The sequence below is a fragment of the Colius striatus genome, chromosome Z, assembly GCF_028858725.1.
Source record: "Colius striatus isolate bColStr4 chromosome Z, bColStr4.1.hap1, whole genome shotgun sequence".
Lineage (NCBI taxonomy): Eukaryota > Metazoa > Chordata > Aves > Coliiformes > Coliidae > Colius > Colius striatus.
Window position 1 is genome coordinate 60620778 of NC_084790.1, and position 12069 is coordinate 60632846.

A 12069-nucleotide genomic window follows, 5' to 3' on the forward strand; every position below is an offset into this window, starting at 1 on the left:
CAGGACAGGTGGGCTCTGCACCCATGCTCCCTGCAAGTCCGTGGGGTAACTCACACACACGGCAGCCCTGCACGGGCTGCTCCGACGCGCACTTATTCCAAAGGCTGCAGCTCCTCTCTGCCTCTCATGTGGGGCTGCTCTGCGGCGTGCAGGCTCTCCAGCACGGCCTTGCATTCCAGCCACGGCTTGCAGAGGGGTCTCTGGTCTATTGCTTCTCCTTCCTTCCTCCTCTGGCTGAAGGGTCCGCGTGGTCGCCTCCATCTTGTATCACTCATACACCTCCTGCCTCGCATTCCGAATTCCCGTCCCCTAAATAGTGATGGCAGAGGCGCCAGATTGGCCCAGCCGGGCCGGAGGTGGGTGTGAACCCAGGAGCCGGGGGAGAGTCCACAAACTCTTTACTGGGTCTTCACTGCAACCCCCTCCCCCTGTTACCAAGCAAGCTGCTCCTTGCTAAACCAGAACACCAATGCCTGACAGCCTTTTCAGTAAAGAAATTCCTTCTCATATCCAACCTGAACCTCCCCTGGTGCAACATGAGGACTTTCCTCTTGTTCTATTGCTTGTTACTAGGGACAACAGACTGACTTCCACCTTGCTACAACTTTATTTTGAGTAGTTGTAGAGAGCAATAAGGTCTCCCCTGAGCCTTCTTTTCTGCAGGCTAACAGCCCCAGATCCCTGAGCCATTCCTGATATTAGACGTGCTCCAAATCCGTTACTAGCTTGGTAGCCCACTTCTGGATCCATTGCAGAGTTGGAAGGATTAGAATGAATAAGATGTGAATTGGAGGTAGGAAGTGTGTCTAGGTCCAGATTTTGGTTTGTGACTGACACCCAATGGACCTGGAGCCTACCTCCTGCAAAATTTTTTTATGACGCTGATAAAATCACTGTCACCAAACAGCTCCTGTTATGAAATAAGTGTAGCACAGGGTTTGATTGTGAAGGTTGTGTGCACAGGGTTTGGAGGATATTCTACTTAAAAACTGAAAGCCTCATACAGAATATGACTATCTGCCATAGAATATGGATAGGGGTACATTCTGATCTTATGATGCATCTGCATGGGTCCCTCGCTTTGCTCTCAGGTTCTGCTCCCTGCTTGTTCACACTGCATCTGTACTGATTTTCTCCTTCTATCTCTTTGGGGAATAGCAACTACTTCTCTTTCTAGCAAACCTGGCTGTGGTATACTTGGACTGAAGTTTTTACTCAAGCCATGTGAATATCCACTATGCTGAAATTGTCTGCTTCTATGTACTACAGTGTTTCAGCTCTTTATCATCTCCCAAAAAATTCCATGTGCTAGCATACACATATTTTTTTTTTTTACCAATCATACATCTTATTATTTTGGCCCTTCTGAACTGAAAAGCCGCAAAAACTAATAATCATGTCTTGTGGCTATAGACTTACTACATGGATCCCAGTACAGATTAGGCCCAGTGGTACAAGGACAAAGCCAGACTGTACCAGTTGGACTGGAGTACGGAAATCCATCCCTGGTGCTGTGTTATAAAGGTGGAGAGAATTATGAAGTATTTCAGGTGGCAACTTCTCCTCTCCAGCTAGTAAAAATAAACAACAAAATCAGCCGTTAAACACAGATCTCAAGGTATCTGATCGTGGATGCAAATTTAATAGAAGTTTTTCATCTTGACATTTTTACTGCTAAGGAATGGGAGCAGAACTGGAGATAAGGTCTTTCATCATCACTGGAGTGTGCAACTAAATTCATGGACGTTTTCTGACAAATATTCCAGTAGAGAGCAGCAGAAGTCCACTAAAATATTGCAAAATGTGTCAGAAGAAACAAGTTATGATTTAAGCATATATTTGCATAGTATCCCAAAAGAAAAAGTCTGCCTTCAATGTAGTTACTCCATTCAGTGGAACCTGGGTTTAGTGCCAGAGTTTCTGGAGAAAAAACATTATTAATTATATTATAATAAAAGGCACATATTCAAGTGTTATATAAGCTAAATTGGGATGAAGATCAGTTCTAAACTGTGATGTTGTGAATACTTGCCTGTTGCCTTACAAAGCACCAAATACAGTGTCTTGTAAAAAAAATTATTTGTATTTACTAGCAGCACGTCAAGAATAGACTTTTCTTTGGCAAACAAGCTGCCTTCATAAAACAGAACCTTGAAATGTTTTACTTGGAAAAAGAATGGGTTTTTTAATTGAAAATGGTGAACTGGATTGAGTTAATGAGTACAAACAAATGACTGGAGACAGAAATATCGTAAGTAGCTCAATATTTTACAAAGTTAATTGATTCAAAGTGTAGTAAAACTGAAGAGAAAGCCAAGTATATTTGAAATATGAGTCTAAACACAAAGTATTTTCAGACAATCCTAACTGAACTGTTTTAGTGTAGATTCACAAGAACCTTACACTGCTTTAAAAGACAGGTTTTTCTTCTTTTTTCTTCTGATGTACATAAAGACAGTTGGAGTTCAAGTTGTCAGGAAAAAGATATTTGGACCTTTGACTAGAAGACAAGTGAATCCCTGGGCTCATCTGATTGAATTTCGTAGACTCATAGGATCCTTTAGGTCATCCAACCATAAACCTAACACTCCAAAGTCCAGCATTAAAACATGTCATTAAGCATTACAGCTGCATGTCCTTTAAACATATCTAGGGATGGTGACTCCACCGTTTCTCTGGTAGTCTGGGAAGCAGACTGAGAGCGTAAAAACAGCCTTATAGCTTAGGCTTTTTACCTTGCCATGGCCATAGGAATTAGTGTGTTTCTGCCAAGTCATTGTGTCAGAGTTAAGCACAGCACATTAAACAGGTTTTTTAGAGGGTTTAAGTTAGCAGAATGACACTTGTTTTCTCCTGTTTTGTCTCCTTTTTATTTTAGGGGAGAGTTTAAGTCTTATAATTACTTTTTAAGTAAAGCAAAAAGCATTTCATTAGAAAGGAAAAAAAGACTTAAAATTGCCTTTGAAACATTTTGGGCAGCATAAAGCACTGTGAAGACTATGAGATGGGTGTAAACACCAAGAAATTACAATTAATTGGAAGATAGCAAGCATCCATTTATTTTTATCTCTAAAAGTCCTCAGCAGTTGGCATTTCCTTAGTTACAGATTAGTAGTCATTAGTGTAATTACCATACAGGGATAATAATATTTTTATCTCAACAGTGCTTTTCTTTGCTCACATCTGTTGAATATGAACCTACAGGCTGCATATATGTCTTTGTCTGCTTATACTTAGTTGCCATTATTACATTTAGGTTTTTGAAAGCTGGGGCATGGGAAGAGGCTTGAGACAAGAAGTTTGTTTTTGTGAGGTTATGTGTAAAAGTTTAATGCCTGAGATTCTGCTACCAAAAAAACCAACAAGGTTTGTATGCAGAATAAAAGATTTATTTCTGTATGTCTAGAAGTATGTAAAGCAAACAAATAATGAATACCTGGGGTTAGCTATCACTCTGTTTAGCATTTAGAACCATAAAAATATTATTTACTATTGACCCTGAAGGGTCTAGGCTTATTCAGTCTCTTAAGTACAATTCTGGCAGAGGGATTGGATGCATCTGTAATACCTGTCAGCAAGATTAGATTAAGACACAGAAGGTTTTTTCATTATTAATTGAACTCATGTCTCATAGGAAGTAGAACACACATTCACAGAATCTTAAAGGTTGGAAGGAACTTTGAAAGATCATCTAGTCCCACCCCACTGCCAGAGCAGGACCACCTAGAGCAGGTCACACAGGAACTCGTCCAGGTGGGTTTTGAGTGTCCCCAGAGAAGGGGACTCCACAACCCATCTGGGCAGCCTGTTTCAGTGCTCCATCAGCCTCACAGTGAGGAAATTCTTCCTTGTATTTGTTTGGAACCTCTTGTGTCCCAGCTTATGCCCATTGCCCCTTGTCCTATCATTGGACATCACTGAGAAGAGTCTGGTTCCATCCTCCAGACATCCACCCTTTACATATTTGTAAATATTAAGTGAGCTCACCCCCCAGTCCGCTCCAAGCCGAACAGCCCCAGCTCCCTCAGCCTTTCATCGTAAGGGAGATGCTCCACTCTCTTCATCATCTTGATGGCCCTGCACTGAACTGTCTCTAGCTTCTCCTTCTTGTCCTTCTTGAACTGGGGGGCCCAAGACTGGACAGAATATTCCAGATGTGTAATGGGATGAAGCTGGAACACAAAAAGTTCCACTTAAGCATAAGAAAAAGCTATTTCACCATGAGGATGACGACGCAGTGGCACAGGCTGCCCAGAGGGGTTGTGGAGTCTCCTTCCTTGGAGGTCTTCAAGACCCACCTGGACATGTTCCTATGCGACCTGATCTAGGTGACCCTGCTTCTGCAGGGGGGTTGGACTAGCTGATCTCTAAAGGTCCCTTCCAACCCCTACCATTCTCTGATTCTATGTGGTCTCAAAAGGGCAGAGGAGAACCTCTGAGTAAGGAAGTTAAAAGTAAAAAATGACATTTTTGTTTTAGGTTTCTTACAGCCATGTACAGCATCCTGTGCACATGAGGAAATGATTGCCTGAAAATCACAGGTTGGAGACCATACATTCTACCTCTACTAAACTTTAATGTAACGGCTTCTACCTTTTCTGGTGTATTGCACAGGTTAACATTCAGCCTTCTGAATGGCACCGCTCAATACTGTTGCCACAGTCGTGGTTAGGATTTATGAATAGAACCTACAGCGCAGTCCTGCAGGTAATTTTGTGATACATAGCATTGTGCTGATTTAAGTGGTTTGAGTTTTATTTTTTCACCAGCAAGAGCATCCATGCAAGTTAAAGCAATTTTAAAATATAGCTTGAAGTGTTTAATAATAAAAAAGGAAAAGGAAATAGGATCAGTTCATTTAATGGCAGCACAATCTGGGATGATCTCTGGAAGTATAACTTCTGCTTACAGTTCAGGTTCTTGTGGTCTCGTTCGTGTGTCAAGTTGCAGAATGTGTCAATTCTTAGAGTTTTTAGAATGTGAAATTTTAACTGGAGCTCAAACCTTTTATTTTTTGACTTGTCTTTTGCTATTTCCACCCTATCTAATGGTTAGGAAATATCTTCAAACTTCTTTGTTAGCTGACGTGATATCTAGCATCTTATAGTGTCATTTGATTTTTCAACAGGAAGATTATCTAAAAAACTTAGAAGATTCTCGTGCTACTAGAAGGGCTTATTTGTTTGTGTTTCCATGCCACAGCAGCTGTTTTCAGCATGGGCAGCTCAGGTTGCTGAGGGAATTCTAGAGTCTTTAACTGTTCCTTAATTTACTGTGCAGCAAAACATAAACTTCTCTAACATTTTCAAAACAAATTTTATCTTGGCCATCAGCAGAAAATAATTTTCTTAGCCAGCCCCATTACAAAGCATGCAGCAGCTTATTAAAATTGTAATTTTATGTAATAACTATAGAGGGGGCCATTGTTGCTTCCATTTAATTACTTTTCTATTTTGTTTCCCTTCTGAGGCAGGATTTCATAGGAACCTTGTCACTTACCAGACATGTTTCTGAAGGGCTCTCTAGGATTTTGAGCCATTTTACAGGGCAATAGAGCCTATTTGTGTTGTTTATAAAGTCCCTCACTGGGCTTATGGTGCCTCTGTATCTCACACTTCCATGGTACATTTCATCTAAGGTGGCCAAAAGAGACTTCACTGTGAGTAGTCTGGATAGTACATATTTCAGTATTTCTGAACAGCTGGTAGAGTAAGCATTTCTACAGTGTGGAGGCATCTTTTCACACGGTCTGTTTTACCAAAACATGGATGTGAGAGTAAATTTCCCTTCAGAAGCCTCTTGTCTTTTTTATGTCTACTCACATACTGAAGTACCTCTGCCAATTCGTGCATTCAGCACATCTTGAAGACTGAAGTCAGTCTCATTGTGATGATCTTGCAGGTCTTTATTTAGTATAGAACTTAAATGTTTATGGGTTTGGGGAAGTTGCAATAGCTTTTTGCATAATTTTTATTCAGCCTTTTCTTTAGTCAATGTATATGCTCCTTTAATCTCTGTGGAGAGTCACCTTCTGAGTGATATTTGGATTTACAGGACTGATTCTCGTGTATTTTCAGGTTTTTATGTACATTCAAACTATGTGTTTTATATTTTGCATATATTTTTTGCTTAAGGCTTAATAACCTGATAAAGAACAGTAGTTAACAACCTAAACAAGTTAAGATGAAATTGTCTTAAGGTTGGAGACTGAACATTAAAGAAAAACTGCTTATTATGTTTATGTAACAATTGCTAGAGGCCAGAAACCATATAATCTCCTTTAAGGTACAGAAATAATTGTTGTAGTAGGTCATAGGGAGGTTGGGACCGTAGAAACAAGAAGGATGAAGTGTTCTGCTTTAAGCAGGGACTCAAGAAAGTGATGTTTTACTATTAGAATCATTTTAAGTAGCAGGCTTCTAAGTCTCATTCCCTGGTTCTGTTACCCCTTGCCAAGGGAACTTGTCTGTTTGCATGGACTAGGAAAGACGTTGTAGTATCTGTGGCCACTTGTGCCATCTGCAACTTGTCTTCCTCAGAATAAAAAATATACAAATTCTTTTACTTAATATATTGTGTTCCCATGTTAAAAGCAGTCAAGTTGACTTTTAAGTAGCCCTCAAGTGAAAGACTCGATTACCTAGATGTTGATGATTACCTCTGAAGAAACAATTGTCCATGTAAGATCTACTTCTGACTCTACTCTGTAATTCTTCAGGGGAGGCAGGCAGAGCTGGAGATGCAGTTAAAACATGGAAAGGAGGATCCTGAAGAGGTGCAGTACAAACAATTCACAGCCTGGCTTTGGTAAGGAACCGTCTGTCTGCTCCTGATCACTTGTAATGGCAGGTGAGGGGGTAGAGGAGGATAAGACTTGAAAGCTTTTAGTTTTGCAAATTTCAAGACTGTATGAGCACTAGTGAAAAAAAAAAAAAAAAAAAAAAGACAATCCACCAGATATAGTGACTGAGGCATGGAGGGAGCAGAGAAGAAAGAGACTGCTGGGTAACTGCAAAGATCCCCACATGCATGAATTTATAGGTACCTTTCCTTCTACAGCGTCTGGAACTTTATAGACTGGGCAACTGGAAGGAATGGAAAATTGTATTTGTTTTGTGTCATGTTAAAATAGGATTTTGCAAAGAGCAAAACTTTCTTGTAGAGAGTGAGTTGTCTCACTGAAAGTGGCTTGTTGCACGAAATGTAAGCTGTAGTATGTCATAAGTGAGTTGAATGTTGAGCCTGAGAATGTTGTTTGAAACCAAGCATATTATGCACACTCTGACTCATACTTTCAGCTACTTCCATTTCAGTCAGCTGAGGAGCGTCTCTCAGTCTGTCAGTGTTTATGTACACAGCCAGGGGAACAAGTTGGAGAGTGGGAGACATCACAGAGAGAAAGAACTAAATATCTATGGACAGTATCAATATCTGTTTCTGTGCTTATTTGTAAGTGCATTGGAACAAAGTATTGTTGTGGTTTAACTCCAGGTGGCAACTAAGTACCACAAAGCCACTTGCTCACTCTTCTGCCCCCCTCAGTTGTACGGGAAGGAGAATCAAAAGCAAAGTAAAACTTGTGGGTTAATACCTTTTAAGTCTAGGTTAGCGAGTTTCATATTAAGATCCAGAATCATACAGTATTGTACATATTCTTTATGTAGTACTGGCACAAATTTCTCTTGTTCTTCTGCCGGAAGGATTTCTTGGTAGGGTATAAAGGGAAAACACTTATCTGTATAAGTGCTGGTTTTCTAGATTTCATAGATGCTTTTTATAGAATGGTAGGGGTTGGAAGGGACATTTAGAGACCATCTAGTCCAGCTACCCTGCCAAAGCAGGTTCACTTAGATCAGGTCGCATAGGAACACGTCCAGGCAGGTCTTGAAGACCTCCAAGGAAGGAAACTCCACAACCCCTCTGGGCAGCCTGTGCCACTGCTCCCTCACCCTCACAGGAAGGAAGTTTTTCCTTAGGTTTAAGTGAACCTTTTTTATTCCAGATTCATCCCATTACCCCTTGTCCTGTTGCTAGCTACTGTAGAAAAAAGGGATGTCCCAGCCTCCTGACACCCACCCTTTAGATATTTGTAAATGTTAATAAGATTCCCTTTCAGTCTCCTTCAGACTAAACAGCCCCAGTTCCCGCAGCCTTTCCACATATGTTCCAGTCCCCTGATTATCTTGGTGGCCCTGCACTGGACTCTCTCCAGAAGTTCCCTGTCCCTCTTGAGCTGAGGAGCCCAGAACTGGACACAGGACTCCATGATGAGGACTCAACGGGGCACAGTAGAGGAAGAGCAGAACTTTCCTCTACCTGCTGGCCACACTCTTCTTGATGGATCCCAGGATGCCATTGGCCTTCTTGGCCATGAGGACACATTGCTGGCTCATGTTTAGCTTATTATCAATGAGGACTCCCAAGTCTCTCTCTGCAGAACTGCTCTCCAGCAAGTCAATACCCAGCCTGTACTGGTGCATGGGGTTGTTCCTACCCGGGTGTAGAACTCTGCACTTGTCCTTGTTGAACCTCATGAGGTTCCTCTCTGCCCAGCTCTCAAGCCAGTTGAGATCCCGCTGAATGGCAGCACAGCCTTCTGGGGAACCAGCCAGTCCTCCCAGTTTGGTGTTATCAGTGAACTTGCTGAGGGTACACTGTCACCTCGTCCAGGTTGTTGATGAAGATATTGAACAAGACTGGGCCCAGAACCCATCCCTGTGGAACTCCACTGGCCACAGGCTTCCAACTTGACTCTGTGCCACTGATCACCACCTTCTGGGCTCTGTCATTCAGCCAGCTCTTGATCCACCTCACTGTCCACTCATCCAAGCCACACTGCTTGAGCTTTCAGATGAGGATGTTATGGGAGACAGTATCAAAAGCCTTGCTGAAGTCAAGGTAGATGACATCCACTGCTCTCCCCTCATCTAGCCAGCCAGTTATGCTCTCATAGAGGGATATTGGGTTGGTCAAACAGACTTTGCCTTTAGTGAAGCCATGTTGACTCCCCCGGATAACCCTCTTTTCCTTCATATGTTCAGTGGTATCATTCAGGATGAGTTGTTCCATAACCTTTCCAGGGATGGAGGTGAGGCTGACCAGCCTGTAGTTCCCTGGGTCATCCTTCTTGCGCTTTTTGAAGACTGGAGTGACATTGGCCTTTCTCCAGTCCTCAGGCATCTTGCCTGTCCTCCATGATTGATTGAAAATGATGGAGAGAGGCTTAGCAATCACATCAGCCAGTTCCCCCAACACTCTTGGATGCATCCCATCAGGACCCATTGTCTTATTAGCCTTAAGCTTGACCAGGAGGCCCACATTCCCCCTCGTCATCTGTCTACTGCTGATGTACTTGAAAAATGCCTTATTACTGTCCTTAACTTCCCTGGCTAAATTTAATTCTAGAAGGGCTCTAGCCTTCCTAGTTGCACCCCTGCATGCCCTGGCAATGTTCCTATACTCTTCCCAAGAAGCCAGCCCCTGTTTCCACCTCTCCTAGATGGCTGCTTTCTGCCTGAGTTGTCCCAGCAGATCCTTGCTCATCCATGGAGGCCTCCTACCTCCTTTTCCTCCTTTCTTGCGCATTGGGTCACATTGATCCTGGGCTTGGAGGAAGTGGTGCTTGAAGATTGACCAGCTCTCATTGGCACTTCTGTCTTCTAGAATGATATCCCATGAGATCTGTCCAAGTAGATCTTTGAAGAGGCCAAAGTTGGCTCGCCTGAAACCAAGGGTCACGGTCCTGCTTTGTGTTCTGCCCCTTCCACACAGGATCTTGAACTCTACCATCTCATGGTCACTGCAGCCGAGGTTGCCTCCAACCTTCACATCCCCAACCAGGCCCTCCTTATTTGTCTGCATCAGGTCCAGCAGCACACCCCTCCTTGTTGGTTCCTCGATCACCTGCGACATGAAGTCATTGTCAACAATCTGTAGGAACCTCCTGGACTGCGTGTGCTTGGCTGTGTGGCTGTCCCAGCAAATATCAGGGTGGTTGAAGTCCTCCATGTGGACCAGGGACTGTGATCATGAGGCAGCTCTCAGCTGTTCGTAGAAGGCCTCATCCACATCCTCCTCCTGATCAGGTGGCCTGTAGCAAACTCCTACAACAATATCACCTGCCTTGCCCTGGCCATTAATTTTTACCCATAAGCACTCTACCCACTCCTCATCCCCACCCAGGCACAGTTCAGTACACATTAATTGCTCTCTCACATAGAGAGCAACTCCACCTCCACACCTTGTCAGTCTGTCTTTCCTGAACAATACATAACCCTCCATGGCTGTGCTCCAGCCATGGCAGCTGTCCCATCACGTCTCTGTGACCGCAATGAGGTCGTAACCCCACATCCACACCCACATCTCCAGTTCCTCCTGTTTATTCACCAGGCTGCATGCATTGGAGTAGAGGCAGCACAGGGGAAGATTTCTCCTGAATGAATTTCTGATCTGGATTTCTTAAATAGTTTCCATGTAAGCTATGTCAAAACCTACGAGAATTCCCTTTAAAGGTAGAGAAATCCAAACAATAAGTCAACTCGGAGCCCGCTATACACTTTAGTATCTTTTCCCGTTCTCCTGTAATTGCTTGATGCTTCAGGGCTTTAGCTTCAATACCAGTTAAGCATTTGTGTTCTCTACTGGATTTAACCTGATTGTGAACAGCTTAATATAAACTTTCATGTTAATGCTTTATTGTGTAATTACTATGCTATTTTGCATTGGTATTTACTAAGTTGATGTGTTTCTTATGTAGGTGAGTTTAATAATGTATCTATGAAGGAAAGCCTGAGTAGAACTCAGTCTTGTAACATCTGGCCCTGTTTTACAAGGCATGTGTTTTTAGTCTTCTAATTACACATTGTGGAACTGTGATTGGGGCATGTCTTTTTGCTGTAGGCTGACAGTCATGGCTGGGATGGTAGTGTATGTTGTAGTATAGAGGATCTCTTTCTTCACTCAGACCTGGCAGTGTACAAAATTTACTCCATCTCTGCTTCCATCTTGATGTGAATGTAAGACTAAACAAATGCAGACAAGTCACCTATTAGAAATCAATGGCAGTAATGTGCAGGAAATTTTAACTACCCCTATGGTTTAATTTTAAAGGATTCAGGTTACTATACTGCCTAATAGCCTAAATATCTGTAGTGGTTTCCATGCATATAATAACAGGTGGATAAATTGTTATCGTTATACGTTGTAAAACATTCACGTTTTATTATGTTAAGGTATAGCCCAGTGATTTAGAAACTTTATGTGTAACGCCTGAAAGTACAGAGTTACGGCTGTTGCATGAATCTACATTTTGCAAAAAGTGTTATGAAGTCAAGTAAGAAGTGTTTATAAAATATTGGTAGTGCACATCAGCGTAAAGAAACGTTGAGTACCACAGAAGCAATTCAACAGTTTCAATGCTTGTGATGAAATTTTACTAAGTCTTTTGAAAGCTAGATGAAATAATTGTTAACCTAGAACAGATAAGTGAAAGGCATGAGGGGAAGTTAGCTGAGTTCATGCTCTAGTTTAATGAACATAATGTAAATGTTTTCTGTTTCTGTTGCAGGGTCAGAGATCTGTTGACTGATGTCATCAAAGGTGCTTCCAAGTAAGAACTGCTAATTTATTATAGATGAGAATTTCTCTTTTGTGGCAGAACATATGTGATAATATTTTCTGCAGTTGGTTATCTGCCAGTTTCATGATTTCACATGATGGCTGTTAATGAAAGGGACTATTCCCCAGCTTGTGCTGTGAGAGTTTTACTACTGATGTATCTGTTAGAAAGGCTGCTCCCTAATGTTTTGAGTGAAGTCTGGGTAATGCTATATGCACTAGCAGACTGTTTACCTCAAGCAGTTTCATTTGTTTAGAAGTTGGCTGATCTTTAGAGGAGTATGGATGCCTCAGAACTGTCCCACTTTATGTTAAGGTGTCTCTTTTGTGCCCAGATGCCCTCAAAGGCAGGAAATCACGTTTTCAGATTGTGACAGGCTTATTCATTTGCTATTAGAATTAGCACATGGCTTTCAGGCAGCAGTAAGTAACCTAACCTTTCTTCTTAAGCTG

General features: G+C 42.1%; 1 protein-coding gene across 1 annotated transcript in view; it reads left to right on the forward strand.

Moving 5' to 3' along the window:
• The window catches only part of FOCAD (focadhesin), a 117471-nt gene that overhangs the window by 67813 nt on the left and 37589 nt on the right, over positions 1-12069 (forward strand). Inside the window, exons 22-24 of the mRNA XM_062018520.1 lie at positions 4615-4707; positions 6719-6807; positions 11567-11608. Coding sequence (XP_061874504.1) covers positions 4615-4707; positions 6719-6807; positions 11567-11608 — 224 coding nt within the window. The remainder of the gene's footprint in view (positions 1-4614; positions 4708-6718; positions 6808-11566; positions 11609-12069) is intronic.